This window comes from Ochotona curzoniae, unplaced genomic scaffold (genome assembly GCF_017591425.1).
Source record: "Ochotona curzoniae isolate NIBS_2020 unplaced genomic scaffold, NIBS_Ocur_1.0 contig_2723, whole genome shotgun sequence".
Lineage (NCBI taxonomy): Eukaryota > Metazoa > Chordata > Mammalia > Lagomorpha > Ochotonidae > Ochotona > Ochotona curzoniae.
In genome coordinates this window covers 11,530,704-11,557,319 of record NW_024465573.1, presented here as the reverse complement: position 1 = coordinate 11,557,319, position 26,616 = coordinate 11,530,704, and the positions used below count along the sequence as shown (strand labels likewise).

The following is a 26,616-nucleotide window of genomic DNA, read 5'->3' as shown; positions in this document are numbered from 1 at the left end:
ATGCAAACCTTTCAAAACACTTTATTAAAATATTTCTCACAAACTAGGGATAAACTTATTAACACCAAAAGGAAAAAATCCTTAATTTACAACACAAGTAAAAAGCACCAAATAGAATTTGGCACCATCATTCTGATGAGCTCAAGTTCCCAGTTTCCAGTTCTTTTAAACCACACTCCTGTAGCACTACTCAAAGCTTTTAGAAGGAATACCAAATCCAGTCACTCCTGAAATGATTCATAAGAAGCAGACACAATTCCTTTCATTCCTCCCTGGTCCACACAGAGGAGTAATCATCAAACAGAAATCTTGCTTTGCAAAGAAGAGATTCTAAAATTAAATACATACTACTATCTTTTTTGGAAACAAAAGTATTAATACTAAAACAGAGCAGAACACGAACATTACTAACTGAAGAAAACAATCATACTATTTACTTCAGGTAGGTCCAAATGTCCAATATTTTAAAGACTTTTTTTTATATATGTAACATACCGCCTAGTTTTCTTTTATGAGAGAAATGTGCGCACTGTACCCTTGATTATACCCCGGCAAATAGGGCATTTCCTTAAAGAAGGGGCACATTCCTGGCATACTACCAGATGACCACAAGGAATGAATACAATAGAAACTTCTTTGTCCATACACACTTTACAAGTCCGTTCTTCTTGCAACCTCCTCAACTGTTCTTCCAGTGACAGACCTAACAATAAAAAGAATTTCAGTAAAATTAAATTTCTACTTTACCTCCCAGTAATTAAATATCTCATGCTGGTGTCAGTATTAAATTTATTTTACCTGAAACATCTTCTGTTGGAACATACTTCATGTTCTTTTCCACTGAGTAAAGAAAACATAAATTACCACTCTACCAAAATACAAAACTGCTTTTCTTACTACCAATTTCCCCCCCCCCCCCCCCAGCTACCTACTGAATAGTGTTGATTCTGCCTGTAAATGATCAGAAACTTTCAAATTCAGACATATTATCTGGGCACTAAAAGACTTCAATTCTTTGGAACAAGTGAAATACACAGATTACAGCTTGCTAACTATAATCTGTCTCTTTTCAAAAAGAGACATGAACATAAACCTAAGGATTTCTAAAATAATCTTTCCCATAAACTCACCAAATAAGTTTTCATATAACGTAGAATCAGTTTCTTTTAGACAGTTTTTGAAGATGTTGGCTGCTGCATTTCCTTTAACTAAAACAGTATCAATCAGCTCTCTTGCTTGTAAAGGTATCTGTGTTTTTTGTTTAATAATATCATGTTCCTGTTTGTTAATTACACCAGCCTTTAAAAGATGATTCAGGATAGGAAGTACACACGTCAACTGCTGAAATAGAGCCATTCTATTCTTCCGAATTAATGACAAGTCATCTTCATATAGAAATAGGAAAAGAAAAAGGAAAAACAATCTATTAGATTTAAACTTCTAACTATGCTGTACAATCACTAACAACCAATCTACAAATTATTTAATCATTAAATAAACAGAGCTTGAAAAGGAATAAAATGCTTGCACTTTATTACCTGTCATTTGGAAAATTTACAGATTTAGGTAAGACACAAAAGGGTATGCATTGAGTGCATATAATTTTTAGAAGTCTGTACATTCATAGATTCTAGAACTCTTATTTCTTCTGGAAAGAGGAAGCACAGAGTTTGAGGACAGTAAAAGTTCCCTACTTCATTCCATCCATCATGGAATTAATGACTTCATTTCCTGGCTGCTGTATTTCCAGCTCACCTCCCGGCTACTGGTCTGGGAAAAGCAGTAGACTATGACCCAAGTGTTTGCACCCTTACTGTCCAGGAAGGAGACCTGAAAGAAGCTCCTGGCTTCAGACTGGCTGAGTCCAGGCCACTCCAACCATCTGGGAAGTGAGCCAGCAGATGGAGGAGCACTATCTCGTCCTGTCTCTGTAACTCTTTCAAATAAGTCCTTAAGAAAAGGTTCATTTTGAAATACAGCTCTTCTCAGTTAAACCAGTTAAATAAGTACTACTGTGTCTCATTTTGAAAAAGACACAGAAATTAGTAGTCTATTTAAGTTAATAAAGCACATTGCTAAAGGCAGCCTCCTCTGACAAAATTCTGTTCAGCACAGCATAGTTAAGGCAGCGTTGGGGTGCTGCAGAGCTTGAAGTCAGTCCAGATCTAGATTCTTAGGCTGGCCTAGCCATCTACTAGTCAAGTGTTCTAAGCTTCCTCCATACACTCATCTATATATAACATCAATAATAACAGTGCCTTCTTCAAAATGCTGTGATGATTAAATAACACATATAAAGTGTTTAGCGTAACTAGTGGACAGAATATCCTTCTCTCTGCCACTCTGCCTTATTTCTCTATTGGAAAGGCAGAGTGACAGAGAGAAGGATCTTCTAGTTGAGTCATTGCACTGGCTTCAAGCTTGCTCTTTCTCATAAGTTACTTCTTTTGGTGTCCCAGTCATTGTCAAATATAATTGCTTGTTTTCGGACTTCTAAAAAAAGGTTTTTGAATGTACATCTTTATAAGGTTCAAGTTTAATAAGAAATTGTACAAAGCCCCTTCCTTCCCCTTTTGCACTTTTGTGAAAGTGAGCACTCTGTTCATTTTAGCAATGTTATTCCTAGGATAACAACTTATTCTTTTACCTTATTAACTTGCCTCCCTGTGAGTTATTAAATCATTCACTTCTAAAGATCCCCACATCATTCCCGATCCTACTAGCTCAAGAGTAATCTCCTGGCTTTGCTTCATTTTGAGACTGTTCTTTGACTTTTACATTTAAGGACAAAGCCACAAGACTAAGGTGGTAAGGTTTATTTCCCTGGGTTCATATAAGTACTTAAGTTTCATTACTACTTAATGATCTTTAAATCTTTCCCTGTTCCTTTAGTCCTTTCTTCATCAAGTTCCTACTTCCCAAATCAATTTGTTTAATAGAAAAAAAAAGTTTGTATTTGATGTGCTACATCTATGTTGAAGTGTTTTCTTTTCAATACTCATTTAATTCATACAGTAATCCTGTAACATAATATTTTAATCTCTATTTTATTGATGAAAAAGCTAAAGTGTTACTGAAGCTGTCACCTCAAGGACTCACAGATCCAGAATTTATATGTAAATCCTTCTCAACCTGTCAGACTTTTAAACATTCTGCTGTACGGACATACCATAAAGTTCTCTTATATTCTTATCCCGATTTTCAAGATTAAAAAAAATATCTTCAACCAACTTCCCAATTTACAGCCCATGTATAAGCTCACCTACCAGCTGCCTCTTCCCTTTCTGATGACTCTTTTGCACAGCAGTTTCCTCAGCTAGTCTGTCGGCTCTGCAAGAGCACTCACCAGGATTAGCACTGGGGCCCGTGCTCTGTAAATACTTGTGGGAGTAAATATTCAAGCGTTGTGTTTGAGAGGCTGAGACTCTGCATAATGTGTATCTGTGTAAATACCAAAATCCATTTTCTACTATCCCCTAAGTTGCACAAGCGATTTTCAAAGCCGAGGATTTCTTCCGATATTTTATTTTTTCTAAAAGGATCATCTAGCAAAGATGAATGACTCCAGGATCATATTAAGAATATGATTGTGGGGTGAGCATTTGGTATGGCAGTAATGCACTTCCTGGAAACACTCACAACCCATCAGAGTGCTGGTTTCAAAGTCCTCTACTGCAGATTTCAGCTTCCCAGAGAGGTGAACCTCTGCAGGCAATGCGCAACGGTTCAAACACTTGGGTCCCTGTCTTCTTTAGGTGAGGCCCAGACTGAATTACAGGTTCTGGCTTTGGCCTGACCTAGCACCAGCTACTGCGGGCACTTGGGGAGTGAACAACCAGCTAGAAGAAAAATTTTCTGCCTGTTAAAAATTAATTTATGTCTGAAATTTCAAACTAAAAGGATTTTAAATTTAAAAAGTAGAAATAAAACCTGCATCCAACTTAGAAAATCCTGCTTTTACAAACAATTTAAAATTGTTTTGTAAGGGAAAAAGTAATTTATCTCAAGAAAAGAGATTTTTTTTCCAAAAGTTTGCTGACCAGCATCAATCAGAGAATATTAAAAATAAAAACAAAAACAAACCTACAACAAAAGCTTCGGTCAGTGTTTTTAAGAGCAATTCAGGCAGCGGAGAAAGGTGCAATTTGGGAATGACAGGGAGGCTGCTAGCAGCAGACAGTGGGTGAAAGACAAGGATGCTGACCCACCACGAGTGAGACAATTCTGTGAGCCCCACTGAGAAACAATCAGGTAACTAATATTCCCAAATACCTGATGCCATTTCTTCAGCTTGTCTTTCCTTCTCCTCTTCTCTTTTTTCATCTTCAGCATCAAGAAGTGCTGATACAATATCATTAACTGTTTTGTAGTTCTCTCCAGTTGTTAGAATTTTACTCTGGACTGTCTGTTTCACAAGGCTTCTACTAAAGCCCATTTCTAAGGCAGCTTTAACCACAGGTGTATTCATCATGACCGTATCTTCTGAAGAACTTTCTCCAGGTCCAAAATGAACAACTATTTGAAAAGACACATACTGATATTAAGCTCCACAAATACGAAACTAAAGAGAAAAACAGAGTGTGGCATAAGATGCACTCAGTCATCCTGGTCAAACAGGTGAGCGTATGCCTCAACAACTATAACTTCAATGAAAACAGGCTGTCCTTAATAAAGACCGAATGAGGCTATACTACTTAGACAAGCACTTCCCAAGATATACCTTAGACCTACTTATTGACAAACTCTTTAGGGATAATGCTTAGAATCTATATCTTACCAAAGTTCCCCAGAAATGATTTTGTTAGATAATTTTTGAAAAGCAATAACACGTAGAAATTTAAAAGTGAGAAATTAAATTCTCCAGCCAGGAAGGTGAGTGAAGAAAAATAGCACTGGATTTCAAGTTTTCAAGCATGGAGAGGGCTAGATTGGGTGGAAAGGTACGGCAAGGAAAATAAAAATGAGAAGTACAAAAAAAAAGTAGACAATTTCACTCATAGTGTTCCTAAATATGCAATGAAAACTGTAGTTACGCATGATTTTAGATACAGATACACACTCTCCAAATTAAAAAGGTTGCTGAAGAATCTAGAAGGCTGCAGGGCATTTTTGACAGACTGCTCAGAGTCAAAGGTGGCCCACATGGCACTCCTAGGAAAGCTGTAGTAGATGTAACACTTCAAGACACTTTACTGCCATCTGCTGGAAAGTTATGATAAATAAAAAGCAACAAATGTGCTGTGTGCTGCTGCTGAAACATTACGTGGATCTCCTGCCTGAGGAGACAACCCACAAATTTAAATGATATGAAGCAATCAGCTGTGTGGATATAAGCGACATCTTCCGAAGATGAACAGAAACCATGGAAAACCTTCACATGTTCAGAGAAGAGAAGGAAGGTGGTAGAAGATGAAGAGGGGAGGACAGGGTCCAGATGGAAAGCTTTACCAGGTGTTCATATTTTATTCTAAGTTTTCTAGAAGAGTCTAGAAGGGTTTTAAGCAAAGGTATGGTAAAATGTGGTTTGTGCTTTCAAAGGATGACTCTAGCAGTTATGTGGAGATGGGACTTTAATCAGGGGGACCTGCTACCTACAACAGAAGATGGAATTTGGATAGGGTGATAGTGGTGATGTTGAGTAATAGGGAGAAGGATGTGTTAGAAGACAGAAATAAAATAACTGTTAATAAAGAGAAACAAATAAAGGAGAAAATTTTGGTCACATTCACTCAGATTTCCATCATAACCAAGGACAGAGTTGAACAGATCGCTGGACATTCCAGCCTGGGTCACAAGAAATAAAGAAAAATTTACATTAAGTTTGAATTGAAGTTTAAAAATGGAGTAATGATTTTAAAGAAAAAGAAACAAGAGCTGGTAGCATCTGAAAAACTAAACAAGGGAGTCCTAACAGGGACAAACTGTTTAGCTGCACTTGCAATTTCATATTATATATTTTCTATGACAGTTTTGAAGACTCCCTCTATGCAAAAATCTATAAATTTCTGGCAGCAAAATGATCTCTTAATTCCATTTTCCAGACTTTGTGAAGTACCCTCAAATGTACAGTGAAAATACTAATGTAGAGATGCAGCTAAGACTAACTTCTACTCAAAAAATTGTATTATTAACTGTTCACTTGACTGAAATTATTAAATTATTCATTAATTACCTTATTAATAAGCAATTACTTCATTATTTATTAAATCATGTGAACTGAGCCTTCTCTGAATCATGCCAGCTCACAGCAACCTTATTATTTATTATTTGCAACTCTTATTAACACTGTTTTGACCTTTCTGTTGTTGTGCTTATTTTGTAGTTTTTTTTCCGTTACAGTGTTAGAAATTAAAGAACAAAGACTAGTCAACTTCCCAGAATCCTCTAAGATGTCATTAATCTTAGTATTCACCCAATACTTAATAGCTGACTTTCCCATATTTTTAATTATAGCTTCAGAAATTTTTTTTTTTAATATTTTCATTCCTAACATTGTTACAAATATTCCCAATGTATACTTGTAGTATTTGCTACTTACTTGGTGGGTCAGTACTGTTTTCTCCAGGAGGGTCTGAAGTTGACAGTAGCTATGAAACAAGTTCCAGGTAAAGTCAGAAATGTCAATCTTCAAAGAGGACACTGTTTACCCTAAATAAATGAGCATGCTCAAAAACTGGGTTATTAATATACTTCACTTAACTTTGTTTGACCCTATCATACAGGTTTCCTTAAACTTTACCTAATTCCAAATTAGAATTCATTTGAAGCATGTAGGAAAATGTATCAGTAGTTTCCTATTCCATTTGAACTGAGTTATCGTCAAGAGGTCTCAATTGCCTGTAAGTCATTTTCTGGGAAAGATCAGTTTCTCTTCCTATCCTATCATAAATTTGTACAGTGGTGTGATGAATACTTTTTAAAAAAAAAAATGTTTTGAAAGCCCAAATACACTGATTACAAAAGTAACAATTAAATAGGCCAGTGTTGTGATACAGCAGGTTGAGGCTCCACCTGCAACGCTGCATCTGATATGGTCACAGCTGGAGTCCTGTCTGCTTCACTTCCGATCCAGCGCCTTACTAACCTGCCTGGAAATGCAGCAGCACATGGCCTAAATTCTTGTTCCCTGCACACCCACCAAGGGATCCCTGGCTCTGACTGCACCTTGTCCTGACCTCAACTATGGTGCCATTTGAGGAGTGAACCATCAGAATACTGATCTCTTTGTCTCCTTGTCTCTGAGAGTCTTTCAAATAAATCAGTATTAAAAGAGATGACATTGATCAGGACACAAAAAATGAAACTAGTAAGAAAGCAGACATAGTCATTATTTTTAACATTTCTGAAATTGTTATATAACATAACTCAGTAGTTAATTTTTTAAAATGTATTTACCTGTTCAAGGAGATGAGGAAATCTAGCTTGAATCTCATCAACAAACTCCTGCCCTTTCATGCGTATCAAGAACTCACACCTAAAACGTAAGATAAAAAAAAAAAAAAGTTTAAACTTTTGTCCATATCTGAAAGGGAGAATAGTAGAAAAAGAAAAGAAAACAAAACATAACACTAGATGGAGTCCCCATCATAAAAGTATGCAACAGGCTGAAGCCAGAAGCTCTCACGAGGGTGGTAAGAGCCCAGCTACTTGCTTCATTGCCACTGCCTCCCAAGTATGCAGGAGCAGGAAGCTGGTTAGCAGGAGTCAGAGCTGACCACTAAGCCAACACCTGTCCTGATGAAATCTTTTTAAAGATTTATTTATTTAATAGACAGATTGACAAGACCGAGAGAGAGAGATCTTTCATCCATTGGTTTACTCCTCAAATGGCCACAACGGTCAAAGCTGAGCTGAGCTGAAGCCAGGAGTCAGGAATGTCTCATTTGTTCTTCCCACATGGGTGCTGGGGTCTGAGGACCGGAGCCAGCTTCCTCTGTTTTCCCAGACTATAACCTTGGAGTTGGTTGGGAAGTGGAACAGCCAGAACACAAACTGGCACCCATATGGAATGTTGGCACTTGCAAGATGAGGATTTAACCAATTAGCCATCATGCCTGGCCCTATTTCTCTCTTTTAAAATGGATTTCTAGTCACAGACTGTCCATGCTAATATTGGTCAGCACATTACCATACATTCCTCCCACCTTTATCAGCCATTCCTGGTCTTCTCAGGGGCCAGGCCTAGTATCTGTCCTTTGGAACTATGACTATTCCTGTCAGAAGTACAGCTGGGTCATGCACCAATGCCTGTATGGAATGTCGGTGCTTGAGGAGGAGGATTAGCCTGATACGCCACAGTACTAGCCCCCCAAATTTTTTTCAGCAACACCAAAAAATACAATCTCATTACTTTAGAAAGTGCCTTCCAAACATCTGATTGCACTCCACAGTTGAAACATTTACATCGTAACCACAGCACATATACCTACACACATACATTGTATAACCACTGTACATAAAATCATAAAATATACTTTTTTAATGTTGATAGCATTTATTTTCTATTTTATTGCATTAACACAACAACAAAGAAAAGAGGATTTAGACCTCAAAAAGGAAACAAACTGCTATCTGAAAATGCTACTAGAGATGATTTCCTTTTGGGGCTTACTATAATCTGAAATTGTAATAGTATTCCTAAAATGTGAATTTGCACATTATAATTACTGTTAATATGTCTGCAAGCTTTTCCATTCTGTTTGAAGTATAATCCACCATCCTTTCTCCAAACAAATATGGACTCAGGTATTTCCATAAACTTGTACTTTGATCCTTTTATTCAAGTATTTGTTTCTAAACCACTAGGGTGTCCAGGAAGTTCACATAACATCTATTTCCATTCTGTTCCTTTTTTTAAAATAAATGGTGATAGACAATTGGATATTATACACAAAGGAACCTGGACTCAACACCCATACTAAATAAACCAGAAATGGATCACAAACTTAAATATAAAATCTAAACCAATAAGGGGCCAACATGGTGGCCTAGCAGCTAAGGTCCTCGTCTTGAACGTGCTGGGATCCCATATGGACACTGGTTCTAATCCCAGCAGCCCCGCTTTCCATCCAGCTCCCTGCTTGTGTCCTGGGAAAAAAGTTGAGGACGGCCCAAAGCCTTGGGACCCTGCACCCTCATGGGAGACCTGGAACAGGCTCCTGGTTCCTGGCTTCAGGTCGGCATAGCACTAACATTGTGGTCACTTGGAGAGGGAATCATCAGATGCAAGATTTTCCTGTCTCTCATCCTCTTTGTATATCTGAATTTGCAATAAAAATAGATAAATCTTTAAAAAAAAATCTAAACCAATAAAACTTCTGGAACAAAGCAGAAGAAAAAGATTTTTATCCTAAGGTTAAATATTATTTAGGTAACAGTCCAAAATTATAACCCATAATTAATATGCTGACATCAAAATCAATATCTGCTCTTGAAACACATTGAAGAAACAAAAGGCCACCACCTGAAAAGGGCTAGAAGATGTCCGGTGACAGCTAGAGGGACAGAGATTCTTAAGTGACAGACCTCAGTGGACTTGCTCTGGGGAATCCCAGAAGAATCCGCCACCGAGGATCTGTAAAGTCCAACACAGCCACACTTTCCTGCAGGTTAACAGTGGCAGACCCAACACCATCCATTAGCACTGACTGTGGTCTCTGCAGAAAACACTGTCCGTTGCTTTCAGTGTGACAGTCAATATCCATTACTGCTATGGACGCCCGGAGAGGGGGAATCTGCTCATGCCCCTAAAAGAGCAACTCTTGTATCACTCTGACAACATACACCTTCTCCAAACCACTGTCCCTACACACACACACACAAACTGCACTCCACACACAGCTGTTCCATGTGGAGCTGTTGGGTCAAACCCCTGGCTCTGTGGCTGCTCTGCTTGCACATTTTCAGAAGTCAGTTCTGTGGCTGCTCTGGCCAGATCTTAATGGAGATTTATATCCCAAACCCAGTTCCAGGGCTGCCCCATGGGGGGGGGGGCCATGTTTCAGGCAACAGAACCATAGCTGTAGGTTCACCAGCATCATGGGCCCACTCCACAAACCCCAGTGCTGTGGCTGCTTTACAGGCATCAAGCACTAATGGCACCAACACTACCGTAACAGTCACCAGAAACCATAACCAGTGCCCAAAGGGATCGCTTTGGCCATGACATTTCTCATGACAGAAGAGGATTGGAAGGTTGCTGGCAGCCACTGCCACCACAGATCCAATCAATCTCTACTACAGACACCTGTAGCCTTGGAGGTTGAGGAATCCTATAATCGTCACTGATAATGATCTCAGCTAACACAGTCCACTAGAGACGGGGTCTGCTGGAAGAGCTAGAAGCCTCACCTCCGGACCAGTCAGTACCCTCATAATTATCCACAAGGAAGGGTCTTTCCTGATGAAAATCAGTCAGTACAAGAATGGAGAGTTACCCATTGCTAAACATTTTAAACAACTGTTTTAAGGAAGCTCACTGAATTGCAACAGAACACAGATGATTCAGTAAAATCAAGAAAACATAGACAAAATGGAAAGTTCAACAGAGAAAGAAGAACCATGAAAAACAAGGGCTGTGACACAGCAAGCTAAGCCACCACTTGTGAAGCTGGCATTCCTATAATGAGTGCCTGTTGTGCTGTCGAATTCTGCTAATACACTAGGCAAGGCAGGTGATGGTCCAACTACTGAGCCCTGGCCACTCATGTGGGAAGATGGAACTCCTGGTTCCTGACTTCATCTTAGCCCAGTGGTGGTTGCTGGGACTATTAAGGGAATGAACTAACAGATGGAAGATCTGTTTCTCCCTCTCTATCACTGCCTTTCATAGAAATAAGCAAATCTTTAAAGGAAAAGAGGAGCCAAACAAATTCTATAGCCAAACAACACAATAAATGCAATGTATAAAACTGAATCAAGAAGAAATCTGTGAAATACAGGGAAGGCCAACTGAAAATCAGAGAAAAAAATTGGCAAAGTAAGCCTATGGGAAATAGTATCAAGCAAAATAATATCTGTATGGATTTGGATTTGCTGTCAGGTCCTTTCTATGTAGCCCGTATCTCACAGAAAGCTTACTAGGGAGAATTTTATTCTCTCACCATGCTTTTTTATCTCTTCACCCAGCCAGTTACCAACCTAAGCAGTAGCCAGGACTGGTATCATCTCTCCAAACTCTGGCTCAAAACACCTTTGCTAAGACTCTTGCTAGTAAGGCTCACGGTTGAAATCAGGCTTTGTCAATTCAAAGTCAGAACAACTATTTTTTTTTTTTAAGGGGCAGAGTGATGAAATATGTAACCAGGCAGAGGCCTAGTTCTAGCACACTGCTGGTAACAGAAAATAATGACTCCTTGCACACCGTTTTGACAAATATATCCAAAGGCATGGACGGCTGAGTGGCAGAGGGTAATAAATGCTAACCCGTCCTCACCTTTCTCCTCTCCCTGTTGGCCTCAGTGCATGCCTGGACGCCACAGGCTGGCTAGAAGAGTCCTGAGAGACATCTCAAACTCAGGAGAGATAAGAACAGAAGGACACTTCTGTATTTAGCCTCTTGTTTCGGTACTCCTTGCACCTGCTATTCTGAAAAATGTCTGTCCTACGCAAAGGTACACTTGACCAAGAAGAGGCCCAGTTCTAGCACACTACTGGTAAAGGGAACTGACCAGATACACCCCCTTGGGGTATCACTTTGGACATCTGGATTCCTTTGACCGCTAGAGCTACAAGAAAAATGCCTAATTTATTTTTCCTGCACTACTGCATGACCTACTTACAAGCTGGGGGAGAGTTAGCCTAAATGGGCTTCCTTTTGTCTAATATGACAAATGATTGGATTTACTCAGCTGCTATGGCAGCTCTACCTCTATGAGACCACAGGACAGCTGTTCTGTAATCCACCCTGGCCCTTCCCTGTTGTCTTGACTGTACCCTTGCAGGCTTTGTCAGAAATAGCCAGCAGGAGATAGTTCATTTTGTGTCTCTCCCTCTTAGTTAATGTCCAGAATAAAAAGTGAATGCTGCTGGCTACTACAAATTTCCCCACCCCAGCTGGAGAGAGGCTGACTCCATTCATTCTTCCTAACCTGGAAGACATTTATCCCCCTTCTGTGAAGTTAATGCTACGTTTTTCTCTTTGGCTCTTGACTATAGGAATATATGATTCTTTCTCTCTTTGTTTCATGATATATCTCACAGTTACAAATGACAGATTCATGTGCTGAACCAAGGTATTGTAATAGACTTCAGTAATGAGAGCTTTCTTGTGTCTTGGAAAGCTTTCTGCATTTTTCTGCCATTGTTACTGAGTTTTGAGAGAAGTTAAAGATTCATCTGCCTATATCTAATAATTACCTTAACTCTGATCAGATCTGACCTATAGTATTTGGTAAAATGATTACTTAATGTGTTTTATTTTGACCAAATGATTTGGACCTGATAATTCTTCAATGTTCTAAGCCAAGTTTCCTAACTTTGGGATTTAAATAGGATCCCTGGAATTCTCAAGGTAGGATAACGGTCATTTGAATTAATTTGGATCATGCAGAGTACACTGTAAGGTTGTGATATTAGGATTCAGAGGGATGGCTCAATGGCTAAATCCTCACTTTGCATGGGCCAGGATCCCATATGGGCACTGGTTTGTGTTGCGGCTGTTCCACTTCCCATCTATCATACAGCTTGGGGCCCGGGAAAGCAATAGAGGATGGCCCAAAGCCATCTGCATAGGAGACCAAGAAGAAGCTCCTGGCTTTGGGTCAGCTCAGCTCCAACCAATGTGGTCACTTGGGAAGTGGAAGATCTTTCTCTCTGTTTCTCCTTCTCTGTAAGTCTGCCTTTCCAATAAAAACAAAATCTTTAAAAAAAAATGAACAAAAAACTAAGACTTTCTCAGTCATAGGAAAATGAAAAGAATGTGTCATCAGCAAAACTATTCTTAAAGACTGGTTGGAGCGTTCTGTGACAGAAATTTTCACTTTCCCCTAATCTTGTAAATTCTTCATATCAATAGATTGTGATGAGTCATCTGAGCATATAGTAAAGCTAAGATAAACTATATAAAACTTTACAAAGAGTACATCCAGGTTATTATATAAATCAAAATAAAATCTGAGAAAAAAAAACCCAAAAACACAAAACTTCAACCACTAGATAAGAAAATAGAAATGGGAACAATAACTAAATGAAATAAATGATAGGAAAGCAAGCATATGTAATAGTGTCCTGGAGAACTTCATGTGGCAAGACTAAGGCAACCTTGATTCTTGGCTCCAATACATTAAGGAGGAATTCTTATGTGGACAGCTTCAGTCAGCAAATCAAAGGGTATTAAAGATGCTAAAGAAAGCAACCTCCTGTCACAGAAGGACAAGGTTTTGTTTTTTGTTTTTGTTTAGCAGGACAAGGTTTTGAAGACAGATGCAGGGTGCTGGAAATGGTGGAAGTGGTGATCTTTAAGTGCAATTCAGGCAAGCAGAATCAGTAAGAGGGCAAGGACAAAGGTCACCGGAAGGCCATAACTGCAACCCTACCTAGTTTGCTCTAGATAACAAAAAGCCATCCCCAGGAAGTGACTGGTAGTTTCTTTACATTTTCATGGTAAGTTTAAACACTCATTTTTGTCTTGCTGAAAGCACCTTCTGGGCAGTGCAAGCATTCTGTAAACTTCTAAAGTGACTCTCCTTTTTTTATGCCTACCAAGAGGTGACACCAACCACTCATTAGCCCAAATGACTATCGTAATAGTAACTTAATAACTATCTCCTAATTAAATTATTTAAATGCACCAAAAAAAAGGACAGACTGCAAAACTGGATGTAGCCAACTGAGATCTAATTTGATCATGACAGATCTAATAGGGCTGGGAACTCAAACCTTTGGAATTTGCTTTTCCACTTTACCCCTCCCTGTTGCAGGAGGTAACTCTTTTATTTTCCCGAACAGGACCTCGATATTTACACTACACCTTTAGTTGGCGATTTATTGTTCCTAGTTCTTTGTTTTCAATGGATTAACCCCAGCAATTATTAACAAAGTGAATGGTCATGGTTGGGGAAAAAAGTACTTCAAAATGTTCATGGAAAAATAGAACCAAAAGATAAGTGTATTTTGGTACATTTTTTAACTCTATGCATATGAAGGATCATGAAAAATGTGTATTATGAAAAACCCATGCAGGGATTTTAAGAATACTTTCCATATTATAGGTTGGCATTGAGGCGCAGTGCACTAAGCTGCCCCCTGTGTGATGCCAGCATCCCATATCAGAATACCAGGCAGAGTCCTAGTACTCGGCTTCCAATTCAGCTCCCTCCTAACGTACGTGGGAAACCAAGCTGTCCTTCAGATATGAAAAAATAAACACATTCTCAGAAAAAAAAAAAAACAGTCAAAAGAGTTCATCATTATAAGACTGCCTCATCAGAAGTGCTAGAGTTCCTTTGTAATCAAAGAATTCTTGTAACAAGAAAACATGAAATTATAACATTGGTAAAGATGAATAGTTAATCAAATTCAAAATACTTGATACTTTAAAAATTATATAAAGGTCAAAAAAGTCTTAAAAATTGAGGCCAGCACTGTGGCACAGTGGGTAAAGGTACCACTTGGCAACCATCCTGTTTGGGGCAGTTGCTCCACTTCTGATGTAGCCCCCTGCTGGTGGCATTAGAAAAGCAGAAGACAGCCAGTGTGTGGAGACATGAATAAAGCTCCTGTCTTCTGGTTGGGACTGGTTCAACCTACCTTAGGAGTGAACGAGCAGACGGGACTCTGACTTAAATAATCAACAAATTTTTAAGAGGTTTTAAAAATTACTGTAACAATAATTTGGTAGTGGATACACAATGGATACCTTAACTGACATCAAAACAAACTGTAGAGAGGGAGGGCAAAAGGTGGTTTTTGTATGTAATTTAAATCAAGTATTCTCAGAATGACTGTCATGGCAGCAGGTATCTGGCCAAGCAGTCACAACGCCACTTTTGAACCCTGCAATAAAAAGGAAAAATCTGGTTTTATGTTCCAGATCTGCTCCTAAATTTCAGCTTCCTGATAATGTGCACTCTGGGAAAGAGTAAGTGATGGTACCAATCTCTAGCAGGTAGATCTCTTCCACCTACATAGGAAATTGAGACTGAACTCTGTCTCCCACTTCAGCCTGGACCAGCCCAAGCTATTGTAAGCACCAGAGAGGGAACAACAAGATAGCTGCATTCAATTATTTCTTTCTGCCTAATTAAAAGAAAAATAGAGGTGGGTGTTGTAGCACAGCAAGTTAAGATGCCAGTTGGGATGCCAACATCCTTTACCAGAGTACCTGGTTTGGGTCAACTGCCAATCCAGCTTTCCTGCTTACAGGCATCCTGGGAGTGAAGAGATGCTGGCTCAAACATTAGAGATCCTGCCACCTGAGTGACAGTCCAGGATGGAGTTCTGAGCTCCTGGTCCAGTCCTGGCTATTGTGGGATTTGGGAAGCTAACTACCAGACTTTTTCTGTCTTTCCTTCTCCCTCACTATACCTTTTAAATATGCAAATGGGCAAATCTTTGGAAAAAAAAAAAACCTTGGAAACATTAAAGGTAACATGCCAAACATGCAGAATGGAACAAAAGCAGTTCTAATAATTGGTTTATGGTATAAACACCAATAGTTGTAAAAAGAACTGAAAAACCAAAACAACTTGATACCATAAAGAAAAAAAGAAAACCCAAAGCTTACAAAGAAAGCAAATAAAGATCAAAAAATTGGCCACTACAGAAAGTAAGCTCATTGAAACTAAAAGCTGTTTAAGATAATCAAAGTGAACAAAACTTTAAAATCAGAAATAAAGTATTAACTGCTACTACAGAAATACAAAGTATCATAAGAGAATATCATAGACAATTATATGCTTACAAACTGAATAATCAGGCAAAACATAAGTTAATTTCTAGAAACATATGGCCTATCAAGACTAAAATTATGAAAAATGGGGCCTGGCACAGTGGCCTAAGGACTCGGGTCCCTGTCACCCATATAAAAGACATTGGTTGTTATGGACATTTGGGCAATGAAGTAGCAAATGGATAATCCCATCTTGTTGTTTGTGTATACCTTTCAAATAAATAAATCAAAATGCCAAAGATACGCATACTTGAATTTGCTCAAGTGCTCACACACGTACCCAAACACAAAAGTTTACCATGTAACAGCTGCTAACAACCTTGATTGTGCTTATCCAATCATTACATGTATACTTAAAACACATACAACTTTACCTGTCAATTACATCCCAATAAAGTTGAAAAAAATTAAGCAAGTTTAGAAAACACATCTAGGAGTTTCTATCAAGAACAGTAAATATAATAAACATGCTTTGGAAGTTACTAGAGATCGGGCCCAGTACAATGGCTCAGCAGCTAAAATCCTTGCCATACACGCTCTTCGATCCCATATGGGCACTGGTTTGTGTCCCAGCTGCTCCACTCCCATCCACCTCCCAGCTTGTGACCTGGGAAAGCAGTAGAGGATGGCCTTGGGAGCTGGCACCCACGCGGGAGACCTAGAAGAAGCTCCTAGCTCCCAGCTCCTTGCTACAGATCACCTTAGCTCCAGTTGTAGTGGCTACTTGGGGTGTGGAGGTGGTGGTGAATCTGACTTTCCAATAAAATAAACAAATCTTTAAAAGACAAAAATTTGAAAAAATTAAATCTCAATTATTCTTGGACTGACCTATTTATATTTTATAATGGTTAAAGATGAGAAGGGAGGAGGGTGCCAGCACCATGGTGTATGAAGCTGAACTTCTGCCTAAGTGCTAGCATCCCATATGGGTGCCTGTTCTAGTCCAGCTGCTCCACTTTCCATCCAGCTCCCTGATAACATACCTGGGAAAGCAGTAAAAAATGGCTCAAGTCACTGGGCTTCTGCACCCACATGGGAGATCCAGAAGAATCTCCAGGCTGCTGGCTTCACATCAGCCCAGCTCTGGCCATTGCAGCCACTGGGGAATGATCTTACTATCTTTCTCTCTCTTCAAATCTGCCTTACCAGAAGAAAAAAAAAAAAAAAAAGACAAGCAGCATAGTGGAACCCTGCTCCATATTTCACCTTTCTCTAATATACTCCATGAAGACAGAAATTTTTGTCTACCTAATTTATCATCATACACCCTAGATTTATAATAGAATAAAGAATGGGGCAGGGTAGTGACAGAGTATACTAATCCTCTCACTGAAGCGCTGGCCTCCCATATGGACAGTGGTTCTAGCCCAGGCTGTTCCTCCACCAATCCAGCTCCCTGGTTATGGACTGGGACAGCAGCAGAGGATGGCCAAAATCCTTGGGCCCCTGCACACACCTGGGAAACCCAGATGCAGTTCCTGGTTCCCAGCTTCGGCCTATCCCAGCCCAGCTTTGGCTGTGGCGGCCGAGAAACCTCTTTCAAATAAGTTTAAAAAAAAAAAAAAAACCTTTTAAATATATGTATGTAATGAATCAAGTAAGTAGTCAAATATTTGACAAGTGATAGAGGTTAGCATTATGCCATAGTGGATTAGGCCAGCACTTGGCAGTGCTGGTACCCCATATCTGAGCCCTGTTTCCAATGCATCTCCCCCCTGCTGGGGTTCCGGGAAGGCACTGAAGGATGGCCAAGGACCTGACTGCTGCCAGCCATGTGGAGACTCAGATAGAGCTGTAAAACCCTGGTTGCAGCCTGTACCTGCCCTAGCCATTATGGCTATCCAGGGAGTTAATCAATGGACAGAGGATCTCTGTCATTCTGCCTTTAAAATTATTAAATGTTACAAAAAAAGGACACATTTTTCAAAAGAAAAACTAGTAATAATAATTATCCATTTCGTTTTTCATTTATTTCAATTAAGGATTCTCCACAACTGGGATCATTAATGTGGCAAAGCAGGTAAAGCTGCTGACTGGGCCCGGCACAATGGCCCAGTGCTGAATCCTCACCTTGCAAGCAGCAGGATCCCATTTGGGTGTCTGTTCATGTTCCAGCTGTTCCACTTCCCATCCAGCTCCCTGCATGTGGCCCAGGAAAGCAATAGAGGATGGCCCAAAACCTTGGGACCAGTGCCCACATGGAGATCTGGAAGAAGCTCCTGGCTCCTGGGTTCAGATCAGCTCAGCTCAGCTCCAGCCATGTGGCCACTTGGGGAGTGAACCAGCAGAGAGGCTCTTTCTGACTCTCCAACTCTGTAACTCTGTCTTTCCAATAAAAATAAATGAATTTTAAAATAAATAAATAGCTGCTGCCTGCAACACCGCCATCACATGCAGGTTCAGATTCACATGCCAGCTGCTTCAGTTTCTATGCAGCTCCCTGCTACAGGCCTGGGAAAAGCAGTAGGAAATGGCCCAACTCTTTATGTGGGCACCTGCCCCCCAAACAAAAAACCTCAATGAAGCTCTTGGCTTTGGCCTCACCCAATCCTAGTTGTTGTGGCTATCTGGGGAACGAGTAAGTGACTCAGCAGATGGAATATCTGTCTCCCCCCTCTCCGTATTTCTTTCAAAATAATTTTTTAGGCCCAGTACAGTAGCTTAGCACTTAAGGTCCTCACCTTGCATGCACCAGGATCCCATTTGGGTGCTAGTTCTAACCCTGGCAGCTCCCTGCTTGTGGACCGGGAAAGCAGTCGAGGACGGCGCAAAGCCTTGGAACCCTGCACCCATGTGGGAGGCCTGGAAGAGGTTCCTGGCTTCGGACTGCCTCAGCTCTGGCCACTGCGGCCGCTTGAGCAGTGAACCAATGGATGGAAGATCTTACTCTCTCTCCTCCTCTCTGTACATCTGACTTTGCAATAAAGATACATCTTTAACAAATAATAATTTTTTTTTTAAAAATCCAAAGTTGAAACTTGTTTTCAGAGAAATTATTCACAAAAACCATCCCAAATCGTTCCCTTATTTAACAACTTAAAATACAAATTACAAAACAAAACTAAGAGGGCCAGGTGCGGTCATCTAGTGGCTAAAGTACTTGCTTTGAATGCACTGGGATCCCATATTGGCGCCGGTTCTAATCCCAGCAGCCCCTCTTCCATCCAGTTCTCTGTTTGTGGCCTGAGAAAGCAGTCAAGGATGGCCCAAAGCCTTGGGACCCTGCACCGATGTGGGAGACTTGGAGAAAGTTCCTGGCTCCTGGCTTCGGATTGGCTCAGCTACCAGCTGTTGCAGTCACTTGGGGAGTGAATCATCGGATGGAAGATCTTCTTGTCTCTGCTCCTATCTGTATATCTGACTTTGCAATAAAAGTAAAGTAAACCTTAAAAAAAAAGTTTTAGAAATCACAAAATGTAGCAAGTCAAGCATGGAATTTGGAAGCTATTTGTGTTTCTGATATCAAATATAAATTTCAAATTACATGTATAATTAAGTCATGCAAAATTTTGACAGCTTGTTTTGTTACTTGCTTGAAGCAAATATAATGCCAATTTAAGAATGAGAAAAATTTTTTATATAATTTCAAAATACAATTTTCAATACTGAACTGATTCCTAACATTATTTGTTGCTTAAGTTCCTCTTGCATTATGCATGTAGAAAAATAACATAATTTTTATTGCAAAGGCAGATTTACAAACAGGAGAGAGGGATCTTTTGTCTAATGATTCACTCTGCAACAGCCAAAGCTGAGCTAATCTGAAGCCAGCAGCTAGGAGTTTCTCCCAGTTCTTCCATGCAAGTGCAGGGTCCCAAGGCTTTGGGCCATCCTCAACTGCCTCCCAGGTCACAAGCAGGGAGCTGGACGGGAAGTGGAGCAGCCAGGACACAAACCAGCAACCATATGGGGAACTGGCACATGCACGACGAGGACTTTAACCATTCATTAGGCTACTGCGCAAGGCCCAACAAAATAATTTTAACTTGCTAAATGGGTTCAGGATTGTTCATTACTATGTAAGCCCTTCAAAAGTCAACACATTATCTATATGCTTCCACCTATTTGTGGTGCCTACAGTAATGAAATTCATAGAAAGCAGAAATGTGGTTACTGGATGATAGGTGAGTGGATAGTTCGGAACTGGTATTTTATGGGTCTAGTTTCAGACTGGAGTGAAGATGGAGACAAGATGGTGCTGACTGCAGAGCCCTATGAATGTATGCAATATTACACTGTAACTTAAAAAGATCAATTCTGTATTATATGTATTTTACCATACTAATAAAAGGCTCTCATTTTACAAAGGAGGTATAAATTCACAGTGCTTATTATATGTATTTTTAAAACATTATCTATTTTTTGGAAAGGCAGATCGGATTTACAGAGAAAAGGAAAGACAAAGATTTTCCATCTACTCTCCAAATGGCCACTATGGCCTGAGCCAAGCTGACACAAAGCCAGGAGCCAGGAGCTTCTTCAGATTTCCCATGCAGGTGCAGGGTCCCAAGGTTTTGGGCCGTCCTCGACTGCTTTCCCAGGCCACAAACAGAGTTTGGTGGGAAGCAGAGCAGCCAAGACACAACCAATCCCATATGAGATCCTGGTACTTGCAAGGTGAGGATAGCCACTGAGCCATCGCACCAGGCCCATATTTGCAGTTTTATATACATTTTATATCCCTTATTTTTTATCTTTTAAACCTTTTTAATATGATTTTTGTTCTATTTATTTGCAATTCTAAATTCTCTTTATGATGAGGAAAATGAAATGAAGGCAATAACTATATATGCACCTTTTCCAAACAATTACCTTGGAAACCACTTGGCATGCTCCACCCAGGGATCATCTCCAGATTCCCAACACCTCAGGCCACCATCGCAACAGAAGCATTTGACATCATCATTGCGACCTGAAGGGTAAAAAAGATGCCATTTGCATACATACCTACTCTAACATGGGAAATAAAACCAAGTTTGTGAAATGTATGGCTCTTCATGAGTTTCTTACCTACATAATAAAAACCAGCACTTGCAAGCTGCTCTGGACGCACTGGAGCACTGGCTGGCCAGTACATAAATGTCCGCATTCGAGAGGCATGCGTCTGCATACTCAGATTTGAAATACTGAACCTCAGTGCTTCCAGAGAATTCTCCAAAAACGGACATTTGGGGAAATGCCTCCGGTGTTCTGCCATAGCGTCGTCCTTGGGTTCCCAGTTGCTTAGCTGCCCACCACAAGCAAAGCAGGCTACCCTATCCCCAGGTCCTACATAATAGAAGCCAGCTCTTGCCAATTCCGATGGTGACAAAAAGCTTAAGGGCCACATGTGATAAGTAAGAAACCTTGCTTCTTCACTACTCATGGAATAATGATAAGGGCTAGTCCGCAGTGGAGAAAGGTCTTCAACTGCTCTAGAGTTAAGAGGGTTTGTTGAAAAGCTGGGACCACCGAATGAGCCACCTGCTTCCAAAGGGAGAGATGATGAATGCGCAAAACTACTTTTCACTGGAGAAGTGGTCTTACTGGCGGGCTCCAGACTAGTTACAACCAGCTTCTGAACAAAGCTGCAGCTAGGGTAGAGCTGCTTATGCTTCTCAATGGGCTTGTCTCCTTGTTTCCAGTTATCCAGCATCAGGCCACAACAGAAGCACTTGACCTTGTCATTCACGCCAGTGTAATAGAAACCAGCACGGGCAAGACTCCGCTCGGAGACGGGGACCCCGGCGGGGAAAGCCGAGTACGTAGACATCCTGTAGAGTTCACAAGAGTAGTCATACTTCATTTTTTGCTTGTTGTCATTTGTCCAATTTGACAAGATGGTGCTCTCTTCCATCATACTATGAATTCTTCAAGACAAAGTCTCTGGGGCAACTCTTAGAGAGGTAGCTCTGCGCATGAGTAGTGGCAGTATTTCTTGATAGCTAACACCTTCACATGAAATTTCTCATCTCTTCACACTAGGCGTTCAGTAGAGAATGTCAAACGCATAGCTAGTCCTTTCCAGTTTTATAACCAAGGCCTAACAAAGCAATGCATTACCAACAGAACTCCGGCTCACCCATAATGGACCAGCAGCGAACTCCTCACACTCTTTTTGAAAACTCACTACTTTCCACATGTAATTCCTACACAAAACTACACTCCCATGGAATTCAAATTATATCCCGTTATGAAGTGTCAGGGTCTCCATAATGGGATTTACTACTGCAAGAGAGGGGAAAAATCAGGGACTCTTCAGGGTCCTAAATCTGAAAAGAAAAAAAAAAATGTATTTTTAAAAACCGCTTGCATGGTAAATGAATCTTACAGATAATGCAATTTACACACTTTAGACAACAGACTTAACTCCAGCAATGTGTCAGCAAAACTTTCTAAATGGAAATGCTCTTAATTTAAATGCATGCAATACAACTCCATGGCCACCACAACACCAACTATATCTATGTCACTAAAACGTACAACATCAAAGCCCATGCACAATTCCACACAGGGAACAGTCTGTCCCCTCCCCTTTTCTCATCGAAGGATAAGTACTTCGCACACATTTGCAGAGGCAAAAGGAGACGAGCTGCAGACTTCATTCAGCTGTGCCTGCAGATAAGGTGCGCCAACGGGATTCTTAATTTTTTTTCAGGTGTTACCAGGGCCAGGAAAACTGGCTAGTTGGGAGTTAAATACCATCAGGAGGAGCTCATTAACACAAATTCTTACTCCATCAGTTGCCCCGTTATTGCAAAGCACAAAGCAACTCGAAAACCGTAATTTAGCAATAGCCCGTGAAACTCGGGGATGCACACAGGGACGCTTTTTATCTCTTAACGCAAAGCGCAGGTTGGTAGGCGATAAAACGGAAGGCACAGAAAAACCGTGGTGCTGAGCTATTAATTTCTCATAGGTATTTCTCACAATGCACAGCCACAATACACAAAACTCCGTGAAACGTGCGCTCTCGCGTTCCCACAGATTCAAGGGACACGGAAGAAGGTTCAGATTACAATCGCGCAAAAAGACTCGGGTGCAAATATCTTGGTCAAACTCCAAAGGGCAGAAAGGTAGGCGGCGGCCACAGCGGGCTTGGAAACAGATTTTAAAAACAATAAATAGTAGTAGCACCAGTAATAACCGCTCTGGACTGCAAGGCTTCCAAAGAAACGCCTCGGCGAGGGCAGAAACCAGGCAGCCCACGGCGACCCTCGGCCGCGGAGCCCCGGGCCCTCGGCTCCCCAGCCCGGCCGCAGCCCCAGGGAAGTGGGCCCTCGCCCGCCCGGCGCGGCCAGGCCCGGAGGGAGCCGCACTCACCGCACCGCCAGCACCGCAAACACGGAAACAGCGCGGCTGCCAGGAGACCTCCACACAACCGGAAAGCAGCCAGGCCCAAGAAGACACCGCCCCGGGCCGCCGCCCCCACCGCGACGCGCACGCACCGTGACGTCAGCGCGGCCTGCCGGGCGTCCACGTCAACCGCCGCGCGAGGGCGCCCGGGCGAGTGCGGTCGGAGAGCGGAACGGAGCGGCGGCCGTCTCCGGGAAAGCGGCCCGCGCGGCCCGGAGTTTTCGGTCGCCTCGCAAGGGCCGCTGCCCGAGCGCTTCCTCCGCAGTCTCCTGAGGGGGACGTGGCCATAGCGTGGGCGGGGACGATGGAGGCTCGGGAAGCCTTGCGGAAACGCCGGGTGCGCCTCGGCGCCCGCGCCGCGCGTCCCTGCGGGTTCGGCCCGGGCCTGGGTCGCGCGGGGCGCCGCCTCCTCCCGAGCGAGCTGCGCAGCATCCCTCAAGAGCTGGCTGGGTCCGTGGCCAGCAGAGAAGCGCTGCAAAGGCGTTTGGAGTGTATGCATTGACTACATGCACACAGAGGCGTTCTCGTACCAAAAAAAAAAAAAAAAAAAAGAAAGAGAGAGAAAGAAAAAATGGGGGGTGGAGGTGGGTATGTTGTAGAAAAATTGTAAATAAACCTTGATTTTAATAGTCCTTGGGTCTTCCCTCCTCCATGATGCGGTGTGATGCACCGAGCACAGCAACGTGCTGTGCGTGCTGTGTTGCAGCGAAAGACTCCATGTTCAACTTACTTTCTGTAAAAATAGTCTCCGTAATGAAATCAGATGCTTGCTACTTTCTGGGGAACTCCAGAAACAAACATTTCAAAAACTTCCCAATAAGCCACTTAATTAGGCAGCCAGGGGAATTCCAAGACACTGCACCATTTCCCATTTCCTGTCCTGTCATTTCTGCCTGTCAGTCACAGAACAGGAGGTCTTCTGTTCCAAGGTTAACAGTAAAAAGAAAGTATTTGTGATACAGAGAGAAAAAAAAAAGGAAATGCCACAGCTCCCAATGACTAAAAACTTCCAAAAATGCACATGGCCTTTGGCAGTACTTCAGCGTTCAGTTCAAGTCACGATTTCTCGGAAAGTTACAGAACATTCCCAATATATGTGGGGAAAAAAGCATTTAACAAGATAGCAAGACTTGTTCATTCTGAATTCAAGATTCTTTTTCACTTCTTGTCCCGACCAAGAAAGTAAGGTAATGAATGTACTTGACTAGAGGGGGAAATTTTGCATTTCACAAACCTTAGATACTTTTCCTGAAAAAAATATTTAATATCATTTAGGCATAATAGTACTTTATAACTTTTGATCTTATATAATTGTGATATATTCAGTGATTTCTTTTTCATATTGCCAAGTGTAAAGTTGCTGGAAGTTTTTAATGGACTGTTGGTTCTGCTGAAGTTGGCATCCTAACACCCTTCATACTTACACAGAAAAACTATAGGACCGGCCCAGCACGGTGGCCTAGCGGCTAAGGTCCTCGCCTTGAACACACCGGGATCCCTTATGGATGCCATCCAGCTCCCTGCTTGTGGCCTGGGAAAGCAGTTGAGGAAGCCCCAAAGCCTTGGGAATCTGCACCTGTGTGGGAGACCTGGAGAAGGCTCCTGGCTCCTGGCTTCAGGTCGGCGCAGCACCAGCCGTTGCAGTCACTTGGGGAAGGATCTTCCTCTCTGTCTCTCCTCTTCTCTGTATGTCTCTGACTTTGCAATAAAAATAAATGAAAGAAAAAAAAGAAACTATAGGACCAAGACCATTTTGAAGAAGAAAAAAAAGTTGGAAGCACTTGGCCTACCAGATAGCAGGTTAACAAACCCATGATAATTGGCAAAATCTTCTATAATTAAATAATGTAGAAACATGGACAAGTGAAACAGCTGAAAAGAAACCTACATATATATGTAGAAATTTGTTCAATAACTTTTGTTTTACATATTAAAACGAGATAATCAGTCAATAGTACTAAATATGTTGTTATCCTGAAGGAAAATAAAAGTTAGATCCCATTAAAATTCTCTGATAATCTACCAGAAAAATGATCTCCTAATGGCCTGGGGAAAAACAATGGAAGAAGGCCCAAACGCTTGGGCCTCTTCCATCCACATCTGCGACCTGGAAGAAGCTGCGTGTTCTGAGCTTCAGCCTGGCCCAGCCACAGCTGTGGCAGCCATCTGGGCAGTGAACCAGCAAATGGAAAATTTTCTCTTTTTCTTTGTAACTCTGCCTTGCGAGTAAATACAATAAACACAAGTAAATACAAGATTTTTTTCTAGTGAATAAAAGCTCTTGAAAGTAAACAGTCATCATTAGGAATCCAGTGATTTCAATAAACTGGGTAAACTGAAGTTACTGTTGATGTTGGTATTCAAGTTAAGTCATCTTGGTCCGTGAGAGCTATTCTGGTTGGCTCCTGGCTCTGTGACACAGCCATAGTAGTCTGTTTGAGGTTCAGTTTCCACATTGCTTACTCCATTTCCTGACAAGTCATCTATCCAAAGTGCCCAGATCGTTTTTTTTTTTTTAATATTGTTATTCATAGTTGAGAGGGATGCATGCCTGTGTGGGCCTCTGATTAGGTTCAGGAGGGTCAGGTATGGAAGAAGGTGGGTGGGACACATTTCAGTTTTCTTTTCTTTTTCTCCAGTGTCTGAAGAGGAGGAGGGTCAGTGCTCTTTGCTGTCCAACTACATCAGTACCTGGGGATGGGGGACAGTCATTTGATGTAGCCTTAGAAACCCCCACATAAGGTTAGAGTGTTCTGAGGATGTAGTGGTTTTGATAGTTCTGAGAAGTTGTTAGTTTCATTGTTCCAGGGTTGAGAAAATCTTTCCAAGGTCAGTTGGTTGACAAAACCCACGTTAATGCATCCACGCATCCACGGATGCAGGAACATGGAGCAAAGCTTGACCAGGAGAGTTGTCCAATCTGTTCTGCCTTCTGTTTTCTGATGAGGCACTTGACCTCCTCTGCTGGCCTAGATAAACTGGCCATCATGTCCCCTATGTGCATATGGACATGCTGTCCATTACACAGGCATTAGCAACTGAGCAGACCCAGTCCCTTCAGTACGAAATAGTGTAAAGACCCTAATCTGACTGTGTAATTACTAATGTAATTACTAATGAATTCTATGCTTTCTATATGTGTCCTATGGACAGAGCCAGCTAATATGGTTGTGGGTATTTTTCTTAATAAAAAGTAATATGGACTACTAGGAGTTCCCCTTCAATCTACAAATATTGAAGATTAAGGGCACACATTGTGGCGTAGTGGGTTGGGCTGCCCGCTTGGGATGCCTGCATTCCATGTTGGAATGCATGGTCCGTGTGTAGACTATGTGTCCTGCCAATATGCATGAGAGGTAACAGATGATGGCTCAACTGCTTGAGTTCTGTCA

The 26,616-nt window shown here is 41.3% G+C and overlaps 1 protein-coding gene across 2 annotated transcripts; it reads right to left on the bottom strand.

Moving 5' to 3' along the window:
- On the bottom strand, positions 1-23,304 carry BIRC2 (baculoviral IAP repeat containing 2). Of its 2 annotated transcripts, XM_040976865.1 has the most exons (9): positions 23,192-23,304; positions 20,900-22,140; positions 20,702-20,801; positions 7,396-7,474; positions 6,539-6,587; positions 4,273-4,515; positions 1,131-1,385; positions 799-840; positions 1-703 (listed from the first exon to the last, which is right to left on the bottom strand). In XM_040976865.1, exons 2-9 carry the CDS (start codon positions 21,726-21,728, stop codon positions 510-512), a joined length of 1,791 nt encoding a protein of 596 aa, XP_040832799.1. In that variant the 5' UTR covers positions 21,729-22,140; positions 23,192-23,304; the 3' UTR covers positions 1-509. The 2 variants fall into 2 exon arrangements, with proteins under 2 accessions (XP_040832799.1, XP_040832798.1); XM_040976864.1 differs by lacking the exon at positions 23,192-23,304 and having other exon boundaries at positions 20,900-23,037.
- Positions 23,305-26,616: the final 3,312 nt, after the last annotated feature.

Bases quoted from the DNA above. Each gene is read 5' to 3' on its own strand.
- BIRC2 (XM_040976865.1), bottom strand. From the start codon at position 21,728: ATGATGGAAGAGAGCACCATCTTGTCAAATTGGACAAATGACAACAAG. The intron at 6,588-7,395 runs GTAAATACATTT...CTTGTTTCATAG, and splicing joins TTCCTCATCTCCTTGAACAG to CTACTGTCAACTTCAGACCC. The intron at 1,386-4,272 runs GTATTTGGGAAT...TTCTATATGAAG, and splicing joins AGCTGAAGAAATGGCATCAG to ATGACTTGTCATTAATTCGG.